Raw genomic sequence first — 27,628 nt, 5'->3', positions numbered from 1 at the left:
TACTTGTGTAACTTCCTGACAGTCTTATTAAGGTTTAATAAAACCTGTCATGACAGTCGGTACTCTAACTAATTTGATGGGTTCTTAGCATATTGCAGCCTCACGTCTTTGACAGTGATCCCCAAAGACTGACATGGATGTTCACTCTGTTGCTGAGACACAAGACAGTGATACACTGGAACATGCATCAACACACTGACAGGCTGACACACAGAATGACCGATCAGCTGACTCATCTGACCTTGAACTCATCAGATTACAGATGCAACTCCTTCTTGTACATCACCGTACTCAGACGGTGTCAGTCTGGGGTTCGGGACCCTACATGTGGTCACAAGGTGATTGATGGAAGAAGAATCTTTTTTCATTTGAAGTGTGCCCAAAACAGCAAAAAAATAAACCACCCATAAAATATTTTTAGATGCTTTATATAAATTCTACATAAATCAGAGACTTAATCTGCTCTTTGGGATCATTTTAGATTATTACAGGTATAGAAGATAAACTTTGTGTGTTCTGGGAGCGTAACTAAAGTCAGCCAGTCCAAAAACAGAGAAATAACATTGTAATAAATGAAAGCATTTTTAAAGTCTTTGGTGAACCTTTACCATTTGGTATAACATTTACAGGGACAGTTCGTATTATTTGCAGTGGGGTTGTAGAGTCAGCAGTAGAAATGGGGTTGTAGAGTCAGCAGTAACATGTATTTTAATCTCTTTGAGATCCACCCAAAATAAAATTAAAAACAATATCAGTTAAGTGTAAACTATATTTCCAACATTTTCATTTGTTTATGTTGCCATCAGGCATCCATATAAGCCAAATATCCCTGTATACAAAGCCACCAGAGTCCTTAAGAGAAAACATTATCATTTCACCTCACAGAACACGAGAGTTGCTGCTGCACCGCTGTCTCAATCTGTTAGTTAGTCTGTGTTGTTATGGCGAATTTGACCTAAACTTTGAAAACACTGAAATCACACAATAACAAACAAACTTAGGGATCGAGGGAGTGGCACCAGCAACTCTTGTGTTCTGCGATGTAAAATTTTTCTTTAAGGAGACTAGTTGCTTTGGAGAGAGCAATATCTGGCTTAACTAATGGTGGTTCCCTCTTGGAAAAGGCTGTGTGATGACAAGGTAAAGTGTTGAACATACTCTAAATATAGTGTACAGATTTTTTGGGTGGACCTTTAAGTGTCTAAAAGACATTTTGCAGATTTTTCTAAGGTCCTAATAGTAATACTAGTAACACCATTTAAAGCAAGAGCAGGAGAATCAACCAAGACGATGAGGTAGATATAGATTAGTTGAAAATTTTGAAGTTGTTTCCACAAGGCGCTACATTTAATGTCATCTTTAAATTATTATCTCAGCAGGAATCCAAGAAATTCACATTGCAAAACATTTTAACATTCCAGTGTGTTTTTCCTTAAATTCAAATTTGTGTGTACTGTGGGAATTCAATCTAAAGACTACTGGTCTGATTAGTCTGAGCATTTGTGTGTGGCAACAGTATTTCAGAAAGCTAGTTGGGTGCATGGGAGTGTCATGGCAAAACTCAGAGTTACAGACACAAGAGAAAAAAATAATTAATCCACATGAAATTATGTCTGTTATTATCAAATTATGCAGTTGATCCTGAAACACTTGTAGGCCAGAAGAATGGTTGAAGACAAAGGACCAAGCTGTGAAGTACAATTACCACCGGGGCGTTGCGATTATCTTGTACTTGCGAGGTAAGTTGGCGAAGCTGCTGTACTCTGGGCTGAGATCGACACTGTCGGGTCCTCCAGGGCAAGAAAAGGTGAAACGCTGCAGAAGTGACACCACAAAGAGGAAGATCTCCATGCGAGCAAGAGACTCTCCAACACAAGATCTCTTTCCTGAGAGATAACAAACAAACAATGAGAATGAGAATATATACCTGAGATAAATATAAAATGCACCAACTTCAAAAGCCAGCATCTGTGATGGTATGGGAGTGTGTTACTGCCCATGGCATCATGGGTAACTGTCACATCTGTGAAGGCCTCATTAATGCTGAAAGATACAGCAGGTTTTGGAGCGACATAATGCTGCCATCCAGAGAATGTGTTTTTAAGAAACGTGCCTTCAAGAGATCCCGGACTGTTGAGCAGCTGAAGTCGTATATGAAGCAAGAATTTCTCTTTTAAAAGTTCAATAAGAGTGTCCTCGATTCCCAAATACTTACTGAGTGTTCTTAAAAGAAATTATTATGTATCACAGTGGTAAACAAACATGCTCCTGCCCCAAGTTTTTTGGAACATGTTGCAGGCATCAAATTCAGAAAGAGTCTATGTTTACAAAAACAATCAAGTTAATCAGTTTGAACATGAAATATCTTGTTTTTTCAGTTGAATAGGTCAAACTGTTTTTGCAAATCATTGCATTATGTTTTTATTTACATTTTACACATCATCCCAACTTGTTTGGAATTGTGCTTGGGTAGGGTTAGGAAAAGATCATTTTTGGATCAAACTAAGTATGTCACTTAGCTAAGTTCACCTATGTAGCGCACATAAGGTACAACTTTATAACAGCCTTCCAAATAATTTTTTTAGATCTTTTCGCCCAGCTAGGATACAATATAGGATGTATAAAATATTTATTACACAAACTAATGATAAAATAACCTTAATTATAGCAGTACTAATAATTAATAAACACAATTATCATGTCACTGTCTGTTAACAGTGAAATGACTTTTAATTACTAATGATGGTTAATATAAAGTGTTAGGAAATTTACTTAATAAGTTACCTGCAGAGAATGGCAGGAACGCAGGATTTTTCTTAAAGTTTCCATTCTGGTCCAAGAAGTGCTGCGGGTTGAAGGACCAGGGGGTCGTCCACCGTTTTTCCTCTCTCAGCACGGAGTGCAACAAGGGAATAATCAGCGTGTCCTGTTGAGACAAGACATTGTGTCAGATGGGACGTTTTATCTGGAAACATTCTGCGTCACTGACACTTGATGTGATGAAACCAGAATACCTTGGGAATTGTGTAACCCCTGAAAGAGATGTCCTGGAGTGCGTAGTGGGGGATGTTCATGGGGACAATATCTATAAGACGCTGGATTTCATGGAGGACTGCATCTGTAAAATGAAGGGACTTCCTGTCCTCCATGTAAGGACAGCGCTTCCGTCCAATCACAGCGTCAATCTCCTCCTGCATATTCTCTTCAGAATGAGAAAAACATTATTTAATATTGTTTTTTAACTAGTGCTGAATGGAATCAAATACGTTCATTGATTAGTAGTAAATCATTTTTTTTTAATTAAATGGATAGTTTGGATTTTTTAATGTGGGGTTGTATGAGGTACTCATCGATGGTCAGTGTATTACCTACTTACAGTAGATGGCATTTGGAAAGCCTCCAGTTTGGAGAAGAAGAAAGAACCAACTTCCAAACTGCATGATATAATTAGCAAACTCTTGAGTGTTTATTACCCCCACATGGATTATATTCATTCAACTTTGTTTCACTCTTCTCGATAGAAAAGACAATCTGATGGCAAGGTAAAGTGGTTGAAATATTTTAAATATAGCATAGATGTCTGTGCTGGTACTCCTATCTGTTGCTCCTTACTGGGGGCTTGCCAACCGGATCAAGTTAGTAGCCTACCTCATACAACCCCACATCAAGTAATCCAAACTATCCCTTTAAGTCTTAAGCAAAAGTGGTTGCATCTTCTCAGTTCTGAGGATTTGCCCCTGTTTTTTTAAGACATGGTTCACATTCATCTCATGTGCAAACTAAAATGAATGTAGCAGTAGCAGAATATACCCTGAGAGATCTTGTAAAATAGAGGCATGAAGTAGACCTCTTGAATCTGTCCCCAGTTTATAGAAGAAGCAAGTGTACAGTCTGGTTTCTGTGACCTACCCTGTATTTTGGGGTATCTGATCAGTACATTTAGTCCAAATCTGATAGTGGAGCTGGTGGTTTCAGTTCCTGCCAGGAACAGATTCAACACTGTTGACACCAAGTTGTCATAGTGGAACTCAGTTGTGGGTAAATGCTTTTCCTAGAGTAACAAAACAAGAACCATTTTACTGATGTGACAATAAAACTAGCAGGGTCAAAATTCAGGTTGTTCATGCGCACCCAGTGCTCAGTATTTGCACAAATATATGTTATTATAGAGTGTATGTGCTTTTGTATCAGTGAATAATTCTGCACAATGAACTGAGTCCGGTCATACCTGACGGAGTCTGGTGAGGAAGCAGTCGATGTAATCTCTGGGTGAGCTTAGGTCCAGTGTCTCCTGGTGTTCCTGGATCTTTTTCATGGTAAACTCTCTCAGAACTTCAATTCTGGCAAACGCTTTGTGCTGTTGACCTGGCAGCCACTCCATCAACCGAGGGAAGATGTTGTACAGCTGTGACAAGGAGTGGAAAGGACTCGTGTGAATAATGAGTCACGTAACAAGTTGTTAGCTGAGTAGAAATGCTCAGACCATGTTGTGAGCAGTTTCATGTAGGACCTATTTTCTTTCTACCAAACACCATATCCATATCCATACCATATGATATCACTGCACAGAAGGAAGCGTACATCTACTCATGGTGGAGAGGCTCATGCTTGTGACTGTTGAGTTGTTGTTAATTTCATCTCTTTGGCTATTTTTATTTTATTGTACTTTTATTTAATTAGAAAGTCCTACTTGAAAATCTCTTTTATGGACGCCCCTATAGCTCAGTTGGTGAAGTGTGTGCCCCATGTACCGAGGTTGTTGGTCCTCTGCAGCAGCCACCAGTTGGACTCCTGCCTACAGCCCATTTGCTGGGTGTCATCCCCTCTCTCTACACCCCCTTTCCTGTCATGTCTTAAGCTGTCCCTATCAAAGTAAGGGCAAAACATGTCTCCATCACCATATTCATTATGATGCCCTTAAATTCATCAGTGGATCTTTTTGTAGATTGTTTTATTCCCATGGTTTATTGTAGGAAAATGCAGTTTTCCCCAAATCAGTTAAAACCCATGGTGCATTAAAAAACAACCATTTTGAGGAGTGTAGCTGGTAACTACCATAGCTGACACAGAGAAGGGAACCTAGGAAGACTGGAAGTTTGCCTAATATCGCTTCATAGATAAAAGTATACCAGTGCTGTTGTCTGTGAGTGGTCAATGACATCCAGTGCACCAAATCATAAAGAATACAGTGGTGAGTGAGGGACTTTGCATTTGTAAATGGTTGCATTATGTTCAAGAGGAGGTCAACATCTCTTCAGCTGATATCTCTGTAACTTGGAAACTCACCAAATCTATGTAGATGGACAGGTGAGGGTTAAAATATGTGTTTCTGATAAGGGGTGAACTGTCCTTTTAATCTTCCAGTTGAGCAATGGTCTTCCTAATCACTAGCCAACCATCCTTGTCACTTGGCTTTCTCTGCACCACCCTCCTCCTACCTGACCCCATGGACTGCTGCCAAATTTCAGGGTTTCTGAGATGATCTGCAGGAGGTGGAGGAAGTGGTCATCGTCGTAGCTGAAGCGTTGACCAAACACCAGGCAGCAGATCACGTTGGACACAGTGCAGCTCAGGAAGTAGGTGGGATCAAAAGGCATGGCTGGAGAAAAAGAAGAAGACAATTACTTAACCTTCAGTGTGACTGTGAAAAGGCCAGCACCACTCTGAGTATCCGGTGCATGCTGAAACATGTCCAAGTAAGCATTATTGCCAAAGCCTGGAAAAACTGGATCTGCATCTTACCTGATGCTAGTCTTGAATACTTCTGGACCAATCAGCCACATTTTTTGTGCACATTCATAACTGTATGCTGAAGTACCTCTGTGCTTTACAGTTCTTGAAAAAAAACCTTTATTTATGATGTTTATGTCTTCAGGCTTTACTAGCCAGAGGCATTACTTTTCCAAGTTATTCCATTCTTGTGAACACATTATCTTGAGAACCCTTTTAAGGAATTTCTTCACAGTTGACACAAATGGCCAGTTGGACTAAGGGATGAACTCAAGTTTTAGAATGTTTATTTCAGCAGCAGAACATAGTTAAAGATTGGCATCTAGTCTCAAACCTCACCACTTCCCACAGATTATGTTTACATAGAGATATAGAGGAGTGATGAGCAAATATCTTAAACCCCCATAGGAGTCTGCAGGTTAATCCTGGGCTAAAAGAGCAGGCACTGACACTGGTGCAATTCAACAATGCATTGACAGACAGAGGGAGAGATGGGAGGTTTTAGCAGTTTAAATAGACTGCCAGATTGGAAGGGTTTGTTTGGTATGTAAATCGCTTGCAGGCATCGCTACAAAATTCAGGCTGATTATTTTGAAACGATCAACAACTGTTTCAGTTTGAAATCTTGTTTTGGCTCTGGACAATGTGTGTGGGAGGGTCAGGTAAATGTTGGCAGCAGCAAATATCTGCTGGTTGCATCTGGCAGCTGTGGTGGCAATGCAGTAGGTGCTTCACCTTCTGTTGCCGGGCAGGGATCTCTCAAAACAAGAGTGAACTTTAAGTTATGAAACACGCTCACAGAGCAAAATACAAGTCAAGGAGAGACCTCGTCACACATGCATACCTTTGGTGCTGTTAATGCGGGCCACCAGATGCTTGCTTTCCTCCTGGATCCAGTCTTCCATCCCCTTTCGTCCCATCCCGAAGTCTCTTAGTGTTGTCAGGGTGAAACGCCGCAACTGCCGCCAGCGCTCTCCATTACTGATCCCCAAACCTTTGAAGATGTAGAAATGGTAGTTAAAATAAGTTCAGAATAAATCTGGCCTCCACATATGGAAAAAACAGTGTAGCTGCTAGAATTAAAGCTGTGAAAGGGATTTAATAGGGTGCTTATCACTAGTCAGTGTATTACATACAGTAGATGGTGGTCAGCATACCAAAAGTTTGGAGAAGCAGAGAGGGGCACCAGCACAGAAGCTAAGCAATGCACTGCAGTGGACAGGGTCAGTAAAAAAAAAGGTATTTTAGTCACCTAAAAAATACACACCTAAAAAAGAACATCAGTTTACATGTATGCTATATTTTCACATTTTTAACTGCTTGACCTTTCCATCAGACAGCCTTTTCTGATGGGAAACTGCCATTTAATAAGCCAAACATCCATCTCTCCAAACCAACCAAACTCCATATGGAAATCAGTAATTTTATGTCACAAAACATAGGTGTTGCTGGTCCACCACTTCCTCAATCTGTTAGTTTTGTCTGTGTCACTGTGTGACTTTTACATTTTAAAAGAATTGTTCGGATTCACAGAAGTCACACAATAACAAAAATCAAACTATACAATAAACAATTCCTGTGTTCTGCGAAGTAAAACACCTGATTTTTGCCAAGGACTTTGGTTGATTTGGAGAGAGCAATGTCACCTCTGTCTCCTGGTGGAGCCACAAGGTGGACAGTGCGTACTGGCTGTGGACGTTCCACTGCCATCTTCTTCAGAAGAACAACAAGGACCGCTTTGGTCAGCTGTTCTGGAGACCCAGACCTCCCACTCTGCTCAGCGCAGACCAGATCAAGATGATCAAGGAGGATCTTAAGAAACACTGCCAAGATCTTTGAGCAGAAGGATCATCTGAGCCAATCCAAGGCTTCTAAGGAGCTGGTGGACGAGCACAGGTCCATGATGGAGGACCACCATCGTTACAGCAGAGAGGAACAGAAGAGCGTTCACCTCGAGAGCTCAGAGGAGGTGAAATTGAAATGTTTGTGTGGTTTAAAAAATAAACAACAAAATTTTAAAAACACATTTAAAAAAAACATTTAAAAAAACATTTTTTTCAAAAAGTGTAGGGAAAAAAAGGGAAAAAAAAGTCGATAATAATCGATAATTTCACAGAAGCATTCAGAAATATTTCACCAATAAACCCACTGCCTGCACTAATGTGATGATAATGACTTTGACTGTTGGGTGTGGTCACACCTGCAACAAAACACAGGCTTTTGCCTGAAGAGATCAGTGACACAATGACTTGCAGCACAAAATGTTGTACTCAAAGCCTGTTGATATGTGGCTCATATCATCACAAGATTCTCATATTACCGTAGCCCCGAGTAGCTCTGATCATGAAAGGAAGAGGACCTCTGCCGGTGAAGTCATCAGCTTGATCCACCAGCGCCTCCTTCACTGCATCGTACCCGACCAGAACCACAACGCGCTGACGGCCCAGGTAAACAGTCAGCACAGGGCCATAGCTTTCACTGAGCTGGAGGACAAACACAGACGTTCAAATACCTTTGACTCTTGTACAGACATGTGAGGACCAAACCAAAGTAAACAAACCAGTCCACCGTAGAGAACAAAACATAGGTCACAAACACAAGGCTATACCTATAACTGAGACTGTGTAATAAAAAATGAGCAAAAGTAGACTTAAAGGGACAGCTCACCCTAAAATCAAAAATACATACTTTTCATCTGGCCTGTATTGCTATTTATCCATCTAGTTTTCTTTAAATTGATATTTGAGTCCGCATTTTGTCAAGACATGAATGTTGCAAGACATTTCATATTATGAAAGACCAAACTGTACTGAACCAAAACTTGGATGTGCCAGCATACTTTTAACAAGTATATTAAATTAAAAGATAAAAAAGTAACTAAATAAATGTGAAAAAAAAACAAAAAAAAAGTGATGTACACATGCATGGCTTTGTTAGCTGACATTGTATATGATCTGTGATATCAGTCCCTTGCCTGTTGCCTATTATTAGTATAGTTCAGGAAAGGGGCTCCATGTTTTCAGAAATGAGTCCTGGTGTCCTGAGAGTCTTAATATGACTTGTTCATAACTTGCTATGTTGCTAGTTCGATGCAGTGTTCAAAAGATGAAGATGAAGGTTCTGCATCCTGTTAGCATGGCTGGTCAACAGCATAATTTACTGCTATTTTATCTATCCAGATTTGTTTAGTGTGAATTGTAGAGTTTTGGAGTTATGGATTAATCTAGATGGACAAATAGCACTACAGGCCAGGGGGAAATATATGTATTTTTGATTTTGGGCCGAACTGTCCCTTTAAAGCACAGTGTGTCTACATCTATATATACTTGAGTGAGGTTGAGGTTGAGGTTGAGGTTGGTGAAACTGTCCTTAGCGTTACAATGAAAATCAGCCAAGTTATTTAAGCATACATGGAATTTTAATCCCAGTGTAGTTGCGTACAGTGCCATAAATAAATGTACTGAATGTTACACACCAAAAAGCCAAAACAGACAACACTGAACATTATTGTGTGCAGGTTAGTGGGAGGGAAAAAACGATTAACAACAAAAATCAGAGTTTTCAATCTGTCGTTCTCACCTTCAGCAGAGTTTTGAATGGAGCTCTTTTGTCCAGCTGCAGCAGGTTTCCTATAATCGGCAGGCCAGAGGGTCCTGGAGGTAAACATAACTGTCTGCCACGACTCTTCAGGCTCAACAGCCACAGCAAAACAATGAGCAGCCCCGCTGCAATAAACGTGGCAGACAGCTCCATAATGCTCCACGACAGAAAAGATCCAACTTTGTCTTCTGCAGCTGACTATAGGTCTAAAGTCTGAGGACGGAGCACCTGATTGGACAAATACATACATCTGTTAGTCAGCTTGTCAACCTTTTGCCTGAATTTCCTGCTGATTTGTGGAATGCAGTTGAGCAGAAAAGGAAAGGTACAGCTCACTATAGTCTTTGGCTTTGCAGACACAAATGAAATAGACACAGATGAATGCTCTTACTTGTCTTTTTTTTTTTTTTTAATAAATTTTGATGCCAAGATATGGACATTTGTATCAGCATACTATTAGCAACATCATCTAGCTCCAAGTGTAAGTATACTTAAGTAAAATATTCAGTTATTTATCATCTAAAACACATTTTTTTGCATTTGATATCATGCTGCATGGTGTGGTGTTTAATCACAGAGCCCAGGGGGCTCAGAGGGAACCTAAGCCAGAACATCTGCGTAAATTAACTTTGTATTGTCAAAGGGTGCCTTTATGTCAATATCAGAGCCCCAAAAGTCTACTGAAAAACTAAAGGAATAGCCAGAACTTTCACAAAACTTTGAAGCTGTGACAAGAAAGAAACCATCATGATACACTTTAGATTATGAGGGTGTTTTCACACCTGCAGTTCGGTTCATTTGGTCTGGATCAAGGGGGAAAAAATGACTCATTGTTAGATTTTAGTTCTGGTCCAGTTCCTGACTTTTTGCACACAAACCAAGAAGAGTAAACACAAAGTTTTACAGACTGACAAGTAGCTCATTGATTGGAGAGTTTTGGTGATTGTCATCCTGCATCATCAGCACCCACGTGGGAAAATTAGAAGTTGAAACAGAAGTTTAGCAGCACTTAAATGCATCTGATTTCTGGTTGTCATGAAGAGCTCACAAAGAATAATCAATGGTAAGTATTATTTAGGAAATCACTGCATCTTATGAATAACAACTAACAGGTAGAGACAGGATGAGAGGAGGCGTCTTGTAGCCTCCAGTTCACTGTCCACCTGTGTGTGACAGCCACGTCGCTGCACTGCATGTAGTGTCCACACAGAGACGGCATTGCTGCTGCAGCACTGCAACTGCCAGCCCCATAGCTTCCTACAGTGAGTTTGCAGAAAAGTTGTGAGAGGAAGGAAAGAATAACCAGAAAGATTTTTGTTTTCCCCCTTTCAGAGAGAGAGGGGGAGGGAAAAAAAGAAAAAGGGCATCAGAAAAATACTGCCCTTCACCTGATTTTTTCATGCCTGTTACATCTTACTGTGGGATTGTTGTCACACACTGTTTTATGGGCTTAATGAACTGACAAAGTACACAGAGTGTACAACAACAGCTTTTGACCTATTAATCAGGGAAAATACTCATGCTGATGTGTGTAGCCTATGTACATAAACACATGGCTTATACATATCAATTATATGAATTATATAGTTCAGGCTTTGAAATTGTGAAATTACATAATAAAATCCTGTGGCTAGTTATTTGCTTTCACACCACAAACAAACAGGACCAGAGTCCATGTGTCAGTAACCAGGCAAATGAGCCACGGCCTGTTTTAACTGGGCCAAACGTGGTATGTGTGAGAGGCCCCTGAGTTTATCCTCAGTTTATTTACAGGACTTTAGAGGAGCTGAGTGCTTCATACAATATGGGCTCTTCAACTCTTTGGGGAGAAATCCAGTATGCTGTCATGTGAATTGCAGTTGATTGATTGTCCTTGGAAAAAAAAGAAATGAGACCTGCAAGAGTCACACCCCTGTAGTAAGTGCTGAGAAGAGTGTTATTTTCTTCTATTTTCTTTCTATTGTCTTCATTCTAGTTTGTTTAGTGGAGATAAATCATACTTCTCTCGTTTAATCTCTCTATACAGCCACTGCAGAGTTAAATCAGCCCTGCCGAGAGTAATGATGCAGAAAACTCCATTACCCTCTCTGCAGGAAAAGATCCCTCTTTGTCTTCCTTTAGTCTCCTCGCTGCTCAAGAGGTCTCTTCTAAACTCTTTCATAGACTGTAACAATCGTGCAGTGCTTGATTTTTGATAACAAGTAACATTATTAAAATAAATTTAGAAACAAAAATAAACAAACAAACAAATAGGTCTAAATGTGGAATTAACATTTTCCCAAGGACTTTGTTTTTGAAAATGTACCTTTCTCTTTCTGAAGTGATTTATTGCCATTTCTATGAAAGGTCTTAGTAGTTTTATACAAGTAATTCAGCAAATCATTTTTATAGTTGTAATACGTTTAATTTTATCGTGTAAGAAAGCATGTTCAGAATTAACACAGGGATCAAGAATTGATTAAAATCCACATGAAAAAAAAAAAAAACACAACCAAACACACCAAAAGACCAAAAGGGGTTTCATAATCTGTTGGGTCTGTCTGCTACATCAGCCAGGAAACAACAAACATCAGCTGTACAACAAACATTTCTGCATGAAAATAAAACAATGTGCATCTTGAAGAGCAGTGTTTCACAAACTTACAGACAGAATTAACAGGCACTAGTTTTTTCCTCCCATCAGTAAAACAACACACACATTTTAAATGCTTTGTAAAAGGTGTAGTGCAGATATAAATCTTAAATGTGCAGAATTTCTTCCATACTCTTATTTATTTAGGGACCCAAATAAAATATCCTTTGACCCGAGACAGTCTCTAGGAATGACTATTGTAGAATGTAAACAGGGTGGATCTGCTCTTTTCACCGCGGTGTGGCGATCATCTCGTACCTGCGAGGCATATTGGTAAAGCCGCTGTACTCTGGAAAGAGGTTGATACTGTCTGGGCCTTCAGCACAGGAGAAAGTAAAATTCCGCAGCAGCGACACTAAGAAGATAAAAAGCTCCATACGAGCCAGAGACTCGCCAACGCAGGCTCTCTTCCCTGTAAGGAGACACAACCACAAACAAAGCTAGATAAAACAGAAGAGAAGATAAAACATAATCAATTCTGACTGATATGGTGCAATGACTGAAGATATACCGTACGGCACAAAGTGACTGGCTGCTTAGTCACAAACAAACCACACTCACAAACAAACTATTAAAGGGAAGATTCAGCACTTTTTATGTGGATGTTCAATCAGTGTTGATGCTAAATGTGGTCAATTAAAGCTATAAATTCCCCGGTGTGTGCTATAAGCCTGTTCTGCATCTCACAGAGCCATGCTGGCAGGATGCATTGCATGTGAGCGTCTGATGCCTATGCCCATGTTGTCATGTAGCCTGAAATAGGCTGTTGTTCTTTTTTTGAGTCAAAATAAAACAAAAATCAGAGTGTTATTTGCTTCTGCAGACTGTTTTACCTGCAGCAAATGGCATGAACGCAGGATTTTTCTTAAAGTTGCCATTCTGATCCAAGAAGTGATGTGGGTTGAAGGACCAGGGAGTTTCCCATTGCTTCTCCTCTTTCAGCACAGAGTGCAACAAGGGAAAAATTATAGTGTCCTATTGAGACAAGATATCACATTAGGATAATAATCCTTTTTTTTTCCTCTAATAAATATGATGTTAAGAGTCAAGAATACCTTGGGGATGGTATATCCTCTGAAAGAGATGTCCTTGAGAGCATAGTGAGGGAGGCTGAAGGGGACTATGTCCAGAAAACGCTGCACCTCATGGATGACTGCGTCTGTGAAGGGGAGAGACTTCCTGTCCTCCATTTTAGGAGCACGGTCTTGGTTGATCACAGTATCAATCTCTTGCTGCATTTTCTCTGTACGTGACAAAGCAAAAAAAGTTTCCACTCTGTTAATATGAATGTCTTTAGGCAGGGACAGGATTATTCAGCTCTTGACCACAATAAATAAGATGCCTGTGCCCTCAGTCAGGGGACCCACCCTGTATTTTGGGGTATTTGATCAGCACACTGAGGGCATATCTGATAGTTGAGCTGGTGGTTTCTGTTCCTGCCAGGAACAGATTCAACACGGTGGACACCAAGTTGTCATAGTGGAACTCAGTTGTAGGAAGGTCCTTTTCCTGAGAGGACAAAGAGGTAAAAGTGGTATAAGATGAACAACAGAGCCAAAATTCAAAAGTTTAATATACATTTTAAGTATCAGGTGACAGGGGATCACTTGGACTTTTGTTTTCTCAAAGGAATAGTTAAGATTGTTTGACGTGGGGCTGTATGAGGCTCTTTTTGATAATCCTTACCTACAGTGGTCAACACACCTCCAGTTTGGAGAAGCTGAGAGGGGTGCCAGCACAGAAATTAAGCAAAGTACTGTTGTGGATGAGGTCAGCAACAAAAGGTATTTTAGCCACTTAAAAAAAAAGTTAATATCACTCTCTCCAAACTAACCCAACTCCATAGGCGAAATCAGTAATTTTACCTTGCAGAACCACAGGAGTTGCTGATAGTTTGTTTGTGTTATTGTGTGACTTTGGTGTTAAAAAGGTTAGTTTGGATTCACCAAAGTCACACAATAACACAAACTAACTAACAGATCAAGGCAGCAATAGACCAGCAGCTCCTGTATTCTGCGAGGTAAAATCAGTGATTTTGCCTATTGAGTTTGGTTTGTTTGGAGAGAGTGATACCTTTTTAAGTGGCTAAAATAAATAGCAGTTTATTGCATAGCTTGCTAAGTGCTGATGTCCCTCTCTGCTTCTCAAGTGGGGACGTGCCAACTGGTATCTACATAAAGTACGTAAAATAATCAGAACTATCCCTTTAAAGGACCAGTGTGTATTATTTGGAGGCATCTATTGCAGATTGCAAACATGCTCCTCATCATCACCTTCCAAACATGCAAGAGAACCTCCTACACAAAAAACAAAAGCTCCTCTCTAAAGCTGGTGTTTGTTTTGTCCAGTCTGGGCTACTGTAGTAACATGGTGGTGTAATATAGCAGCCGCCATGGAAGAGGACCCCTGCCATTTGCAGATATCAATGGCTCATTCTGAAGTAACAGATGCACATTATTATTTTCAGGTGATTAAACACATTGATGAAAACATACATATGAATATTTTATTCCATTTCTGGGATATTCTGCAAACAGATCCCACTAAATCTTACACACTGTACCTTTAAAATTACATGCATAATTAAACTATTTTATTCCAGAAATGTTCGAAATCAGTCACAGCTACACCAAGAAAACAATTCTTTCCGACCTGATCCATTCGGATGAGAAAACAGTCAATAAAGTCTCTCGGGGAGGTGGGATCCAGTGTCTCTTTGTGCTCATGGATCTTTGTCTGGACAAAATTTCTCAGCTCCTCAAAATGGACAAAAATGGAATGCTGGGGGCCGGGAAGACGCTCCATGAGCCAGGGGAACGTGTTGTACATCTGAGGGAGGGGAACACACAGCACACATGCAGCTTTGTTCCTCAGAGAGAAAAATATAAAAATGCTAAATTTCTCCCTAATACGGTCTTGAAGATGACACCATATGATAACATGGATTTGTATTTGGAGGACCATCAGCCCCTGACTTTCAGGCTCCCGCCTCCACTTACCACACCGGCAGGGCTGCTGTTGAACTTTAAAACCTCTGCTATGATGGAGAGGAGGCGCAGGAACTGCTTGTCATCATAACTGAAGCGTTGGCTGAACACCATACAGCAGATGATGTTGGACACGGTGCAGCTCAACAAAAACGTAGGGTCGAAAGGCTTGGCTGGAGGAGAGGAAGAAACCACGGTTAGACTCATGTTAAAAGGAACAATCAGAAGAAAAAAGGGATGGTGGAGAGATTAGAAACACTACTGAGAAGATGCCAAATGTTCATTTACAAATATTAGAGATACAAAGTATTATTGGCTAGGTACAGGCCGATAAAAGCTTTGAAATTAAAGATTGTTTTTTGTCCAAAATAGATATTTCTGTCAGTATAACAGACAGAAAAGATGATGTTTTAATTATGAGCACACAACACAAGTATGTCTGTGGTATGGAGGTGCACTGAGACATCATTATTTATATCTGTCTCTGTATCGGTTTTTGGATAGAAGACCAGAAGTGTGCAAGTTTTAGACCTGAAGTCATATTTATTGGCAGTGCAGTCATTGTGCCTACAAAACATCAAAATTATTTAATATTGGTATTTAGGAAGTTTTATGACCAGTCTGAAACCCACCACCCCTCTTTTAACTGGGCAATTTTTGAGAAATCAGACAATGAAAAACACGTTTTATAAATCAAAAGATATACAAGTGTATAAAAATATCCTTCAGTTGAATAATCTTGGTGCAATAACTAATTGATTGATTAAGATAGATGTGACCTTTTTTAACCCTGTCGAGGTATCAACGGAGCTGACTTTTTCCAAATACTGATGAGCAACTTCAGATTGAGGAAATATAATTTTACATCACGTTTTGTGCTTTTCCGTATAATTATTTACATTTGGATTTGGAGGCCTCCCAAGTTTTTCTGAAGGGTTCGAAAGGGATAGCAAAGTTGCTGTTTGCAATGATTCCTCAGTGTTGGTCATGTGAGGAGGAATCAGATCACATTCCTTCAACACTGACAATTTAATGGCCCATTTTAAGAGCCGTCATTTTACGTCTGCATCTGCCAGTGGGTCATCACAGTAAGAGCAGGCGTAATAATATGTTTATTCTGATACAGGAGAAACCTGATGTATTCTGCAATTAGATAAAAAAAAAAATATGCAAATGTCAGTGTCAGTGATCAGCCAGAAAGAACTATGAATTTATGTGTGCACTGGATATCTGCAAAAATCCAGTGTTGTGCATATGATCAAAATATGATGATTCCTTCAGATTTTTTTTTTTCTCATTCACACAACACACACTGAGGACACAAACTATGTCGGGTTTGTTTCTGCTGCAAGTTCTGTGAAGTTGAACCAAACTTTTAGTTAAAATGCTGGGACTGCAAAATTATGTGTTTATGTGCAATGTGTTTATGTCAACACCTACTCACTGTCTGGTTCATAGGTTTCTCTGTCGCAACTCGCAGCTTTTCTAATTTTACCAACTTCTTTCAATCATTAACTTGTATCAATCAACACAGACTGTAAACTAATAAAATTCACACTGATGACAAATGAACAACGTGCTGTTTGTTCAAAAAGTGTTTTAAAGTGCACCATTTGGTATCTAAGTGAATCAAAGCTGTGTTAAGCTTCGGTGTTTCAGCTGGTTATGTAATATATTCTCTGTTTACTTTGCACAAACTGCCATCAGAAGGACATAAGAATTAAAGAGCACAGCTGAAGCAAGAGAGATAAATACACACAGGAAGCAACAAAGCTTCCACACTCTCATCATTTCATTTATGATATAGTTATTTTTATGTCTGTTACGTGTATTTTGTACTTTTCACGTGGCTGTCAATGTGTTGTCTTTGTTCTCAATGTCTCAGTTCTCAGAAGTAAAGTTTGATTGACAGCTTTGGTCATTCTTCATTTGCTGTACTGAAACATTTGGCGTGAGAACCCATCCGGGACTGAAGCTGTGATTAACTTAACTTGACAGATTAGTCCTTTGTCACATCAGCCTCATGTGAAATATGTGTTCTTACAACAACAGCCGAAGAACACACCTTTGAACGTCTCTATGCGGGCTCTCAGGTGGCCGCTCTCCTCTTGGATCCACTCTTCCATCCCTTTGCGTCCCATCCCAAAGTCTCTGAGGGTCATCAGAGTGAAGCGTCGCAGCTGGCGCCAGCGCTCCCCGTTACTGATCCCCAAACCTGACAAAAGGAAAAATGTGGCCGTTGAACCAAATGGAGACACCATGTAGGGTAGACCGGGGAAGGCTGCAACAGGGGACGGTTGCAACAAATCACACGTACTGCACACACTCAGATAATGCCTAGATACTCAATCAGTGTGTACCGCATACTGTTCACACTGAAGTATACTCAAGCAACACTTCTTCACATCACATGACTATAGAGATGTAAATAAACATTATCTCTTCCACTAAATGTTATATTTTCCAGTATTATTTTAGGTCAGATTTGTTTAATAAAAAGGGAGGGGAGAAATAATAATAGTTTGTAGTTTTTTTTATTTAAAGGGGAATAAAGAATTATGGTCAAATAAATATTAAAATTAAAGATGGCCCAGCGAATTAAAGCTACTGTACTGTGTGACCATCTGCTATAAAAGTATTCTAACTGGTAAAAAAAGGACTGATTAAATTATAATTCAGGTCACACAGTGGTTCAAATAGGGGTCATAAGGATAACTGAAAAGAGATCATGTTTTCATTTTATAGCCAATAACATTATAACTCATCCAATCATATTAACTACAGTCTAGTTTTCAAATATCATCCTAAACAAGGATATTAAACATAGCAAACATGTATAAACATCTGAAACAATGCATAATATTATGTATAATAATATACATTTTCACCATTCATTTTTGTAAAAACTGCCAATATTTGAAGTATTCATGGGTGATTTCTCGCTTAAAAAGCTCTCAGAAATGAATTCTTTGATGAAATAGCAGATGAAGCTTGTGGACAAAATTATAGTGCTTTGCTCGAGCCGTCTGCCTCAGAGTCCGTGAGCTCACAGTGCGCACACGGGAATTCTTGCTAATCTAGTATGCATCCATTTCTCACGCACAAAAGCTGGAAGAACAGACCGTTGCTATGGATACAGCTCTGATCATAGACTCTGGAGGAACAATAATCCAATCCAATAATAAACCAAAATCATTTTAAAACTAATATTTTGTGAATCTTACATGTATGTATATATTGGGTGAATAACATCTGTAACACCTGCACATTGATTCAAGTATGTTCTACACACAAACAAACAAAACTCAATAACTGTTCTTTAATAAATATTAAAAAATAAATAAAAATGAATAAATGTAAAACAATGCATATTAACAGAATACTCTTACTGAGATGAAAAGCAGAAGTAAATTAATGAAATTTTATGTATTTTTAAGTGAAGACCACCCCTGATTGTGTTGCAACTATCCCTGGGGTTGGAGTCAGTTGCAACTCTTCTTCCATTCAAGTATTGTAAACAATATGTCATATACGTGTAGTAAGTATAATATATAAAGATTTGGTTGGTCTAATCCTGATAGTCCCTCAAAAACTGAGAGAAATGCAAAACTTATTACAGTCTGCAGTCTCTCCTAAATACAGAGGCATGAAGGAATCAAACTGCTCCCTTGACATATAGAAGTGTCTTGTCGTCTCACCGTAGCCCTTGGTAGCTTTCATCAGAAAAGGCAGCGGCCCTCTGCCTGTGAAATCATCTGCCTGGTCCACCAGAGCCTCCTTCACCGCGTTGTACCCGACCAGAACAACTGTCCGCTGCCAGCCCAGGTACAGCGTCATCACAGGACCGTAGGTTTCACTGAGCTGGAAGAAGACATGATCTGTTAGGGTGATAAACATTCTGATGCTAAGTTAATTTCAAAAAGTCAATATACAATAAAACTCAAATAATGAGGAGGCATTTGCTCTCAGTAATTATTCTGTTATTTGTCCCAGACTCACCTTGAGAAAGCTTTTATAAGGTGCCTTTTTTTCCAGCTGTGGCGTGTTTCCTATGAGAGGCAGTGCAGTGGGTCCTGGAGGCAAGCGATACTTTCTTCTGTTTTTCACAGTAAACAACAACAGCAGAGCTAACATTAGCCCTGCCAAGATCAGTGTCCCAGAGAGGTCCATGATGGTCGTCACACTTTGTCTTCTCGACTCTTCACTGGTCAACAGGTCTTCCTTTATACCCATTTTCACTCTGTGACTGGTAATTGATTATCTGTGTTTATATTTAACAGGGAGTTGGCAGCAGCGCTGCAGTAGGCAGCAGGTGAACCATGTGACTCTCTTGTTTACCTCTGTGCACCCTCACCTGGTTATTACTGTGCAACTTCTCAATGGCTGCAGTGATTGGCTGGTAATATTGCTGGCCCCTTCCTGTCCACAAACATCTTAAAGTTCTCATGAAGTCAAAATAAAAAGATGCTTAAGTGTTTTTATCACATATGCATTGCACTATATGTCACATGTCAAGTTTTGTAGTTATTCTCTGTATTTTTAATGGTATATAAGAGTTTTTCTTTTCTGGCAAAGCATTAGAAGCTGTTGATGATTCATCCTGCACTCGGTGTGACTAAATTTTCTTCCAGTGAAATGGTTCCACATGGAGAATTAAAGGAAGAGGCCTCACAGTTCAAAAACACAACTTTATATCTTTATTCACTGATTTGGGTGACACTGGATCATATTCTATGGAAAAAGACTGTCTGGTTTCCTCTCTGATGTCCTCTGGACAGATGGACAGATGGCTTTAGCTTTCTTGTTGTTAATGTAGCTAACTTTAACCATTAGCTGATGCTAGCGGGCAACAAAACCGAGATCATCAACCTCCCAGTGAACGCTGCCTGTCATCGGGACGAACACAGCCTTCAAGACTGACAGGGAATAATACAGTACCAAGGTTGTTTATGGAATGACAGCTAAAGTAACATAGCTAACCTTTAACTGCTGTTAGCTTGGTTAGCCATGACACAGCCCTGAGTTGCCAAAATCAATACTGAGATCTAACCCCTGTCATCAGACTGAGCTTGAAGGCTGCTTTCTGGAGTTTTAACTCTCAATGCACTTTGGGAATTTTGCAAATATGTTGTGCCTGAAAAAAACACATTGACAGGATGACTTGCTGCAGTTTTATGTTAGGAAAGCAAAACTTTTGCACTGCAGCTCTTATTGAAATAATGGTTTGTTTTTTTGTTATGTGCAGTGAACACAAATTAATTGCTTTTTTCAAGAAACTATTATATTATAATACTACTACATTATGTGTACATATATATATAACCTGTTGATTTGATAGTTGATTCAACAATCAAAATATATGGCATGTGCACATTGTATGTGTTCTTAATTGGTCTTGAAATAATGAGGCTATATTGACTTAATGCATTTTAGTAAAAATTAACTCAAAAATCTAAATTTGTCAACTTAATATAAAGAAATTAAGTCTGTCTCACAAAAGATGAGTGTTTGTGTCAAGTGAACATAAAGCTTTCATGTTATTTGTAAGGACATTTTTGTGTCAGGGATGAATGATGTTATAAGTTATTAATACATCCTCTGAACAGACTGAATTTATTTGATGAATAAAAATACACTATGTATTTAAACAAAATGTTGCATTTAATGCAGTGCTTATAGCTGCATTACCATTTCAGGGTAATAAATGAATATACTGATCATCATCATTGAGATAATTTACTGTGCATGCTGCACTCCGGTGAAAATGTAATTTGCCATCACATACTGTATATGTTGTACATCAGTAAATTCAGTCTGTGAGTGGAGCCTCAGCCTGTTATGTAACATACTTTGCACACACCACCATCAGAACGAGATAAGGATTAAAAGAGTGTGGCCGAGGAGACGGAGATAAATACGATAAGCACTCCAACAAAGCGTTCACACACTCTTCAGATTTTCACATGCATCACTTCATCCATCTGGTAATTTCTCGTACTGATGAGCTCTCTTTTCTAATGGTGTTGGGATTGCTGAGGGTGTGTGTACCCTGTAGAGGGAATTTAATGTTGTTCTTCAGTTGTTTGTGTCAGGGTGGTTGTTTGTTCTTTTCATATTGTGTTTTTTGCTGGTTTTGTTTTACTATAAAAGATTTTTTGTCTCTGCAACCTAAGCATCAATGGTGGCCACCACTGCAACTACAGATGAAAATGAGCTCTCAGCATGTAATGCATGTACAGTCTATTGCTCCTGCTAAATGAACTATAAATAAATAAATAAATCGTCATGTGGTCAGTTCAGCACAACTGTTTTGGTTGTCTGCTTCTCTTAGCACCAACTGTGTCTTTTGTGTCTAACTTGAAGGGTCGTGCATATATATTTTTCCCCTAAAGATGCTTGAGTTTTTGTTTGTTCATGTCAAATTTGATTTGGTGTCTTTTCTTGCCATATTTCACATGTCAATATACAGCAGATCTGTGGGGGAAAATACGCATTTGGACTTAGCAAACAATATGGCTAACTTTTTTTGTCTTGCTAGCAAACAATACAATGATGTCAGGAAAACAGAGCAGGGGAAAGGTTGGAATGGGTTTCCTCCTCTTTTATCTTACGGCCTACTAGGTCTCAACAGCACCTGAATTTATTTACGCACTTATTTATTATTTTACTTATTTACAGCAAGCATTTCCATAATGATACTCATCAATCAAAAATCATGAGTGTAATAAACACAAAAGACTTGTAGGGAAAGCCAGTCATTGGGCCAAACTAACAAAGATGAGATGCATGACGGTAATTTCCACTTCATTGCACAAGATTGCAATGGTGAGTATAACCTGATAGCAAAGACCTGGTGGCCTGGCTTTCAGTCTAGATCTTGGGTTCTCTAAGAGGAACCCACCAGAGGATCTTAGGCTACACTTACACTCATATGTAATAAAGACGTCATCGATATACTCAGAGACCAGTCTCATCCAAGCCTTAAAGCTGAATTAAAATCCTAAAATCCATTCTAAGCCACACAGGTAATCTGTGTAATGAAGCTGAAATTGCGGTTATGTGCATAATCAGAATTAGTGACGAGTCAAGCAGTTTGAACTAACTGAAGGCTGGAACGATTATGTTCAGTTAAGCATGAATACAGTGAGTTATAGTGGTCTGAACAGGATGTGATGAATGCATTAACTGTGTAAAACAGGACTGGACAACTGTTTTCACATGCTCACTAAAAATAAGGTTCTTATCAAAAATGACACCTAGATTTTTCTACATTCAGTTAAAGGTGAGAGTCATTCATTGGTGAAAAAGAGAAATAAAGCTGTGTGTCATCTGTGGAAAAAATTGAGCCAATATAGTGTTTGTGGATTATGTGTCCTAGTGGTAACATGTTGATGAAGAAAAGCAGGGGGCCAAAGACGGATCCCTGTGGTACTCTGACCATTACCAACGCTAAAAGTCCAACTTTAAAGAAACGGCTTTGGGTGAGGATGGTATTGTTTTTAGTTTTAGTGAAACCAAAGTCTTCTCATCAGTACTCTTATTCACTACTCACCATAATTCTGTGAAAAAACAAAGTCAGGACATGACAAGATGTGAAAAATCAAACAGTTATTTTAATTCTTTGCATAAATAACTAGTTAAATTGTTTCCTTAGTCAGTGCATTGAACTGCATTTTCATAAAATTTAGTATAGTGAGCATACTTTTGAACATTTTGCTCCATCAACCGATCAAGTAGTGTTACATAAAGACTGACAGCAGTATTGTTTGTCTAGGAGATATTTCCATACTGACCAGTCAGGTTCTCAATACCCATCCCTACTTTTGGGAAAAAATCTTAGGTGCTTTCTTGCTGAGAGTTAAATTTTCAGACTGACATTGACAGATTGAAGGACTGGATACAGGGGGAACACTTCTCCTGGTTCATGTACTAAAATCTACCTCCTAGCACCTGTAAAGTTCACTAATGCTAGTATGTAAATTACAGTCAGTTAGTGAGACGTGGTTTTACTATGAAGTCTTTTGGTGGGCGTTTGGCGTCACTCTGAGTCACTTCAGTCAAAAACAAGTGTTGTAACAATTTCAAAGAAAACTACATGCGGTTAGATGAGTGTTTGAATCTTAAGTCTGAAGGGTTTTATTGAAGTCAGGGTGCCACAGAGAAGTTTTTGCTGCAGAGGCAACATTTTCCTGGAAGAACTACTCTATCTTTTACTCATAGCTGCTGCCTGATGGTTGATTGATTTCCATGATGAAGAAACTGTTTTCAGCTCCATTATTTCTTCCCTCTTAATTTTGATAGTGAACACTGAGTAAAGACAGAATCTGAATCCAGATTTCAGTCAATAAAAGAGTTTCATCATACTTGCAACCTGCAGCTGGCTACAGTGGAGGTCTTGATGCCTGGAATTTAACAATTCATCTGAAAAGATCCCAGAAAAATAAAAAATCACAAAAAACTGTTAATGAACTACAACTAGTTAATGACAGTAAAAAACCTCAGACTCTCAGTTCAGTTTGATGGACATGAAGCAGTGAAACAGGAGAAGATCAGAAGTATACTAAGAAATGGTGTCGGTTCTCAACATCTGCCGGGACCCTCTCATCTATTTTCTCTTCTGCAAGGCCTTCAGAGCCCAGCTGAGCCTGAAGAGGGTGTTCAGCACCACACAAGTCGCAAGAAAGCTAAGAGGAGGAGCAGCAATGGGTGGATGAGTTCCTTCAGTGTCACCAGGAGGGTGTCGCCCAGCATGACGACAAAGCAACTCAGCGTGCTGTAGATTAAAGATAACAGACACCAACAGACATGACTGCTCCAATAAACAACCACCATTTCAACCCTCTGCTTTTTTTAACAGAAGACGTCAGGCTGCAGGCTGTTAACAAAGTTGCACTTGGATTTTTCTACTCTTTATTTTTGCACTTAAAAAAAAAAACCAAACAGCCACTTTATTTATTCAGGATAAGTTCACTGAGAATGATCACACCTGAAAGCTGCTCAGTAGAACCACAGTCTGATCTGCTGAGCAGCTCCACTGGAGCAGTTGGGGTTTATGAGGGAGGGGCAAGTGCTGCCTTTCACTTTCCCCACCCAGTTTTATCCTGCTGGTTGGGGGATTGAACCACAAATAAACTCACTTTTCTAACCTTTAGGCCACCATTGCCCACTTTGGCATCCCCATGTGGCAGCAGGAGATTGAGTTTAAGTTACTGAAAGCGGAAGGACCTCATTACACAGAAATCAATGCAAAGTGACGGCAGGAAACTCAATTTGTGGTTCCAGCTGGGCCTTACTTCTGTTTTATGGGATTCTCCTATTTCGAATTTTCATCATTAAAATGGCAACAAATTCAAGCAACACTGTTACAGGCTGTTTGAGAGGTGAGTGCTGCTTTGAGACAGACAGCAAAACAAGAAGTGATACTGATTTCTATGAAAATAATGACTTTTAAACTTTAGTATCATTAAATTATTTGAAGAGTATTTGTGTGTGATGTGGATCTTTTAGAATTTGTGGAGGTGACAGGATGCAGCCAATAATTCTTGAACTTCTTCTGCCTAATGGACACCCCTGTGTGTCCTGTATAAAACCCAGTAATGTTGTTTCCTGTGAACTTTTTGATTAGAAAATCATTTGCAGGCTTAGCAGAGGAGATAAGCTTGGTTGCTTAAAGCTGAATTTTGGTGAATTTTAATAATTAGCATAATGTGCTAATTAACTGCCCCAAACTTTATTAATGATTTAACATTTTGAAATAATAAACATACACGCTGACTTTGCTTGCGCTGCTTTTTTTTTTTAGGTTTTTGCCGTCCTGTGCATTTCTTACTTCCATTTTATTTATGTATTCTGTCTATGGCACTGTTTGCACTGTTCTACACATTTACCTTTTACAATTTTTATAATCCACTTTACACTTTATGATGCATATTATGTGTCCTGTTCTCACATTAGGATTACTATCATTATCATCTTTATTGTTTTTATTGTGTTGCCTAGTTTTTGTTCCTTATTTACTCGCCCTCTGAAATTTCAGCCACAGGGGAAAATGAGCTACCTACTTAACCCAGCTAATAGTAAATTAACAACACAGGAATAAAAAAAAAAATCAAATAAGACATTTCTCCATTAAACATGGTGTTGATGATTAATATGCCAATAAGGATGTGTAAAAGTGTTCTCCTGTACAGTGTTTTATATCCACTATGTAGTTCATTAACATTAAAATGGAAAACCAGTCTGTGTGAAAGTCTGTGATAATTTTTGGTTTTCTTCTTTATTGATCCTGATAATGAGCTCATTTTGCTAATTACAAAGATTGACCAACATGCAAGTCTTAGCAAACAAGTTGAATTTTATCCAGTTGCCCTTTAGATCACATTTCAGTCATTAAAGTTCACAGGAAGCAAAATTATTAGGTCCAACAAATTTCCAGTACGATATTTGTTTCTTCAGAGGAAAAGAACATTTAGTGATGCACAAATATGATTTTGTGATTTCCTCCAGAAAGATCATGAGTCCACTCAGCTTGTCTGCAGCTAATTTCACATCCTATTGGACACATCAGCCTGAAATGTTTTGTGCACACTTATGACTGTGTGTTGAAGCACCTCTTGTGGTTGCAGTGATTCAAAATTTTTGAAAACCCATATGAAACCTTTATATAACCTTCATGACTGCTGACTCCTCTTAACCAGTCGGTAGGGACTGCAGATCATCAGCAACTGCAAGGCTAAAAACAAGGTTCACTCAGCTGTCAAAAAATGACAGAAGACTGGATGGAAAGAACTCAGTCGCTTTTCAATTATTTTCCAAGAGGATGAGAGAGAGGAAGTGAACTGAAGTGACAACATGCTAACGTCAGACACGCCCATCTACAAACCAACCGACATCGAGGGAGACGCGGCTCATGTAGCTGATGGGGACAGGATGTAGGTACTGTATGTCCTGCATCTTTCAGAGTTAAAAAGGGTCTATCTTTAGCAATATTTCAAAGATTGATAAAGGAAGTTTTAATAATAATAATAATAATAATAATAACAATAGCAGTCGTTTCCACTCTGAGTTCCCCCAGCAAAGACACACAGGTACTTTTATTTGATGACTCCTGCTCAAATACCACAACATAACTCAACAATGTACAGCATGTTTCTGCTCGTGCAGCACATGTCCTCTGCTCAGCTCCTCAGAGTTCCTCTTTGTTGTGGGAGCAGAAGTCATCTGAGGACCAGCTACTGCTGCATGAGAAGGAATCAAATCAGGAAACAAGTTGCAGCATCAGCTGTGCTGATTAACTCACCTGACACTACTCTCATGAACCATCCCCCACAGCTGACTGCTAACCACACACACACCTCCACAACATTGTGAGAATGAGAATTAAAATTTAAATCATAAAGTCACTTCTAAGTTTGTGATGCTGGTTTTAATCTGTCTGAGCGTTGGGTGCAGTTTCTCTGTTTGGTCCTATTAAGAGAAGAATTGATTAAACTTGTCATCAGGGACAGACTATGGGAACAGGATTGAAATAGCTTGGTAAAATGTGCCGGACCTGCTTCATCCTGCTAATTACTTCACTGACAGCATCCTCTGACATCACCATGAAGGATGACATCATAGACAGGAAGATCCCATGGAGCATTCACAATACTAGTTCTAACCATTTTTTTTTTATCAAAAGGGAGGAAACTGTACCTTACAACTGAACTGAAGCAGGTCTTTAACCGTGTACTAAGTGACTCTGCTGGTTTCGGACAGTTGAGAGAGACGAGTGAAGCATTAGAGGTCTGAGCAAAGAATTCTGAACATGTGGAAAATCTGTGGAGAGTTTGGTGAGATCTGAAACCGAAGCAGAATTTTCTCACTGATGGGAAGCGAAGTACCATCACTTCCTCTTGTCTGCACCTCCATCAGACTGTTTCCATAGAGTCACATCAGGCCGAGTGATGCTGCAGCTCGTGTCACTAACAAAGGGGAGGTTTGATAGATTTGACTGAGAACTGACAATCACACTGACTGTTATCCTGAACTCAGTCACTGCCCACAGTTTAATCTTTATTTCACAGGATTGTTTTTCACAACAACCCTGCGGAAATAACTCAATCCGTGAATGCAGATTTGTTTTTTATTTTATCTGAAATAACCTCCAGACTGAACATAGACTCATTTTACTTTGAGGCACACAATGATTGAACTGTAAACATGTTCTTTGTTTACATGTAAACATCCCAAATATTCATGTATATGAACTTGACTGAAATTATTAGAAAAACATAAAGAAGATCATGAGAACTCTGAGAGTTCTCTTAAGTGTATTTTATGATTTCTGAGGCAGGGGGTCTGTGTGGCAGAGCTCCACCCTGCAGTCAAAACATTAAACTCTGCACACGCCTCCAGAAACAGCGCTGTCAGTTCTGAGTCTATGATTAGCTAATGGTTGCTATGATAGTTGGTTACTAGGGAAGTATTCTATTGGTGCAAACTGATAAACTGACAGCTGATGGCCGCCATGCATGGACTGACTATGCTGCTGCTGCATTTACCATGAAGTATTTCACCTCTGCAGAGAGAACCACCTGCAGGAACCACCCTTACACAACTTTAACTTTAATTGAAGAAGAAGTTATATTTTCTGTTGGTATTTATAAGCTATAGTTTCCTTGTATAGTACAAAGCAATC

The 27,628-nt window shown here is 39.2% G+C and overlaps 2 protein-coding genes across 2 annotated transcripts; both read right to left on the bottom strand.

The window, feature by feature from the left end:
• Positions 1–681: 681 nt before the first annotated feature.
• LOC146328460 (cytochrome P450 2F3-like) lies at positions 682–9,519 on the bottom strand. The gene is given in 9 exon segments (XM_084717485.1): positions 682–1,886; positions 2,785–2,995; positions 2,997–3,202; positions 3,910–4,051; positions 4,229–4,405; positions 5,439–5,599; positions 6,575–6,724; positions 8,051–8,213; positions 9,310–9,519. Coding segments are annotated over 9 exon segments (1,569 nt in total). The 5' UTR covers positions 9,484–9,519; the 3' UTR covers positions 682–1,701.
• Positions 9,520–11,712: 2,193 nt separating this feature from the next.
• Positions 11,713–19,183, bottom strand: LOC146328459 (cytochrome P450 2F3-like). Its single transcript, XM_084717484.1, has 9 exons — positions 18,949–19,183; positions 18,648–18,810; positions 17,015–17,164; positions 14,962–15,122; positions 14,615–14,791; positions 13,330–13,471; positions 13,018–13,205; positions 12,796–12,937; positions 11,713–12,374 (listed from the first exon to the last, which is right to left on the bottom strand). Exons 1-9 carry the CDS (start codon positions 19,180–19,182, stop codon positions 12,193–12,195), a joined length of 1,539 nt encoding a protein of 512 aa, XP_084573610.1. The 5' UTR covers position 19,183; the 3' UTR covers positions 11,713–12,192.
• Positions 19,184–27,628: the final 8,445 nt, after the last annotated feature.

The sequence above is a fragment of the Lutjanus erythropterus genome, chromosome 4, assembly GCF_056507025.1.
Source record: "Lutjanus erythropterus isolate fLutEry1 chromosome 4, fLutEry1.hap2, whole genome shotgun sequence".
In the NCBI taxonomy this organism is placed as follows: Eukaryota; Metazoa; Chordata; class Actinopteri; order Lutjaniformes; family Lutjanidae; genus Lutjanus; species Lutjanus erythropterus.
The sequence above is the reverse complement of the archived record's forward strand: the minus strand, read 5'-3'. Positions and strand labels throughout refer to the sequence as shown.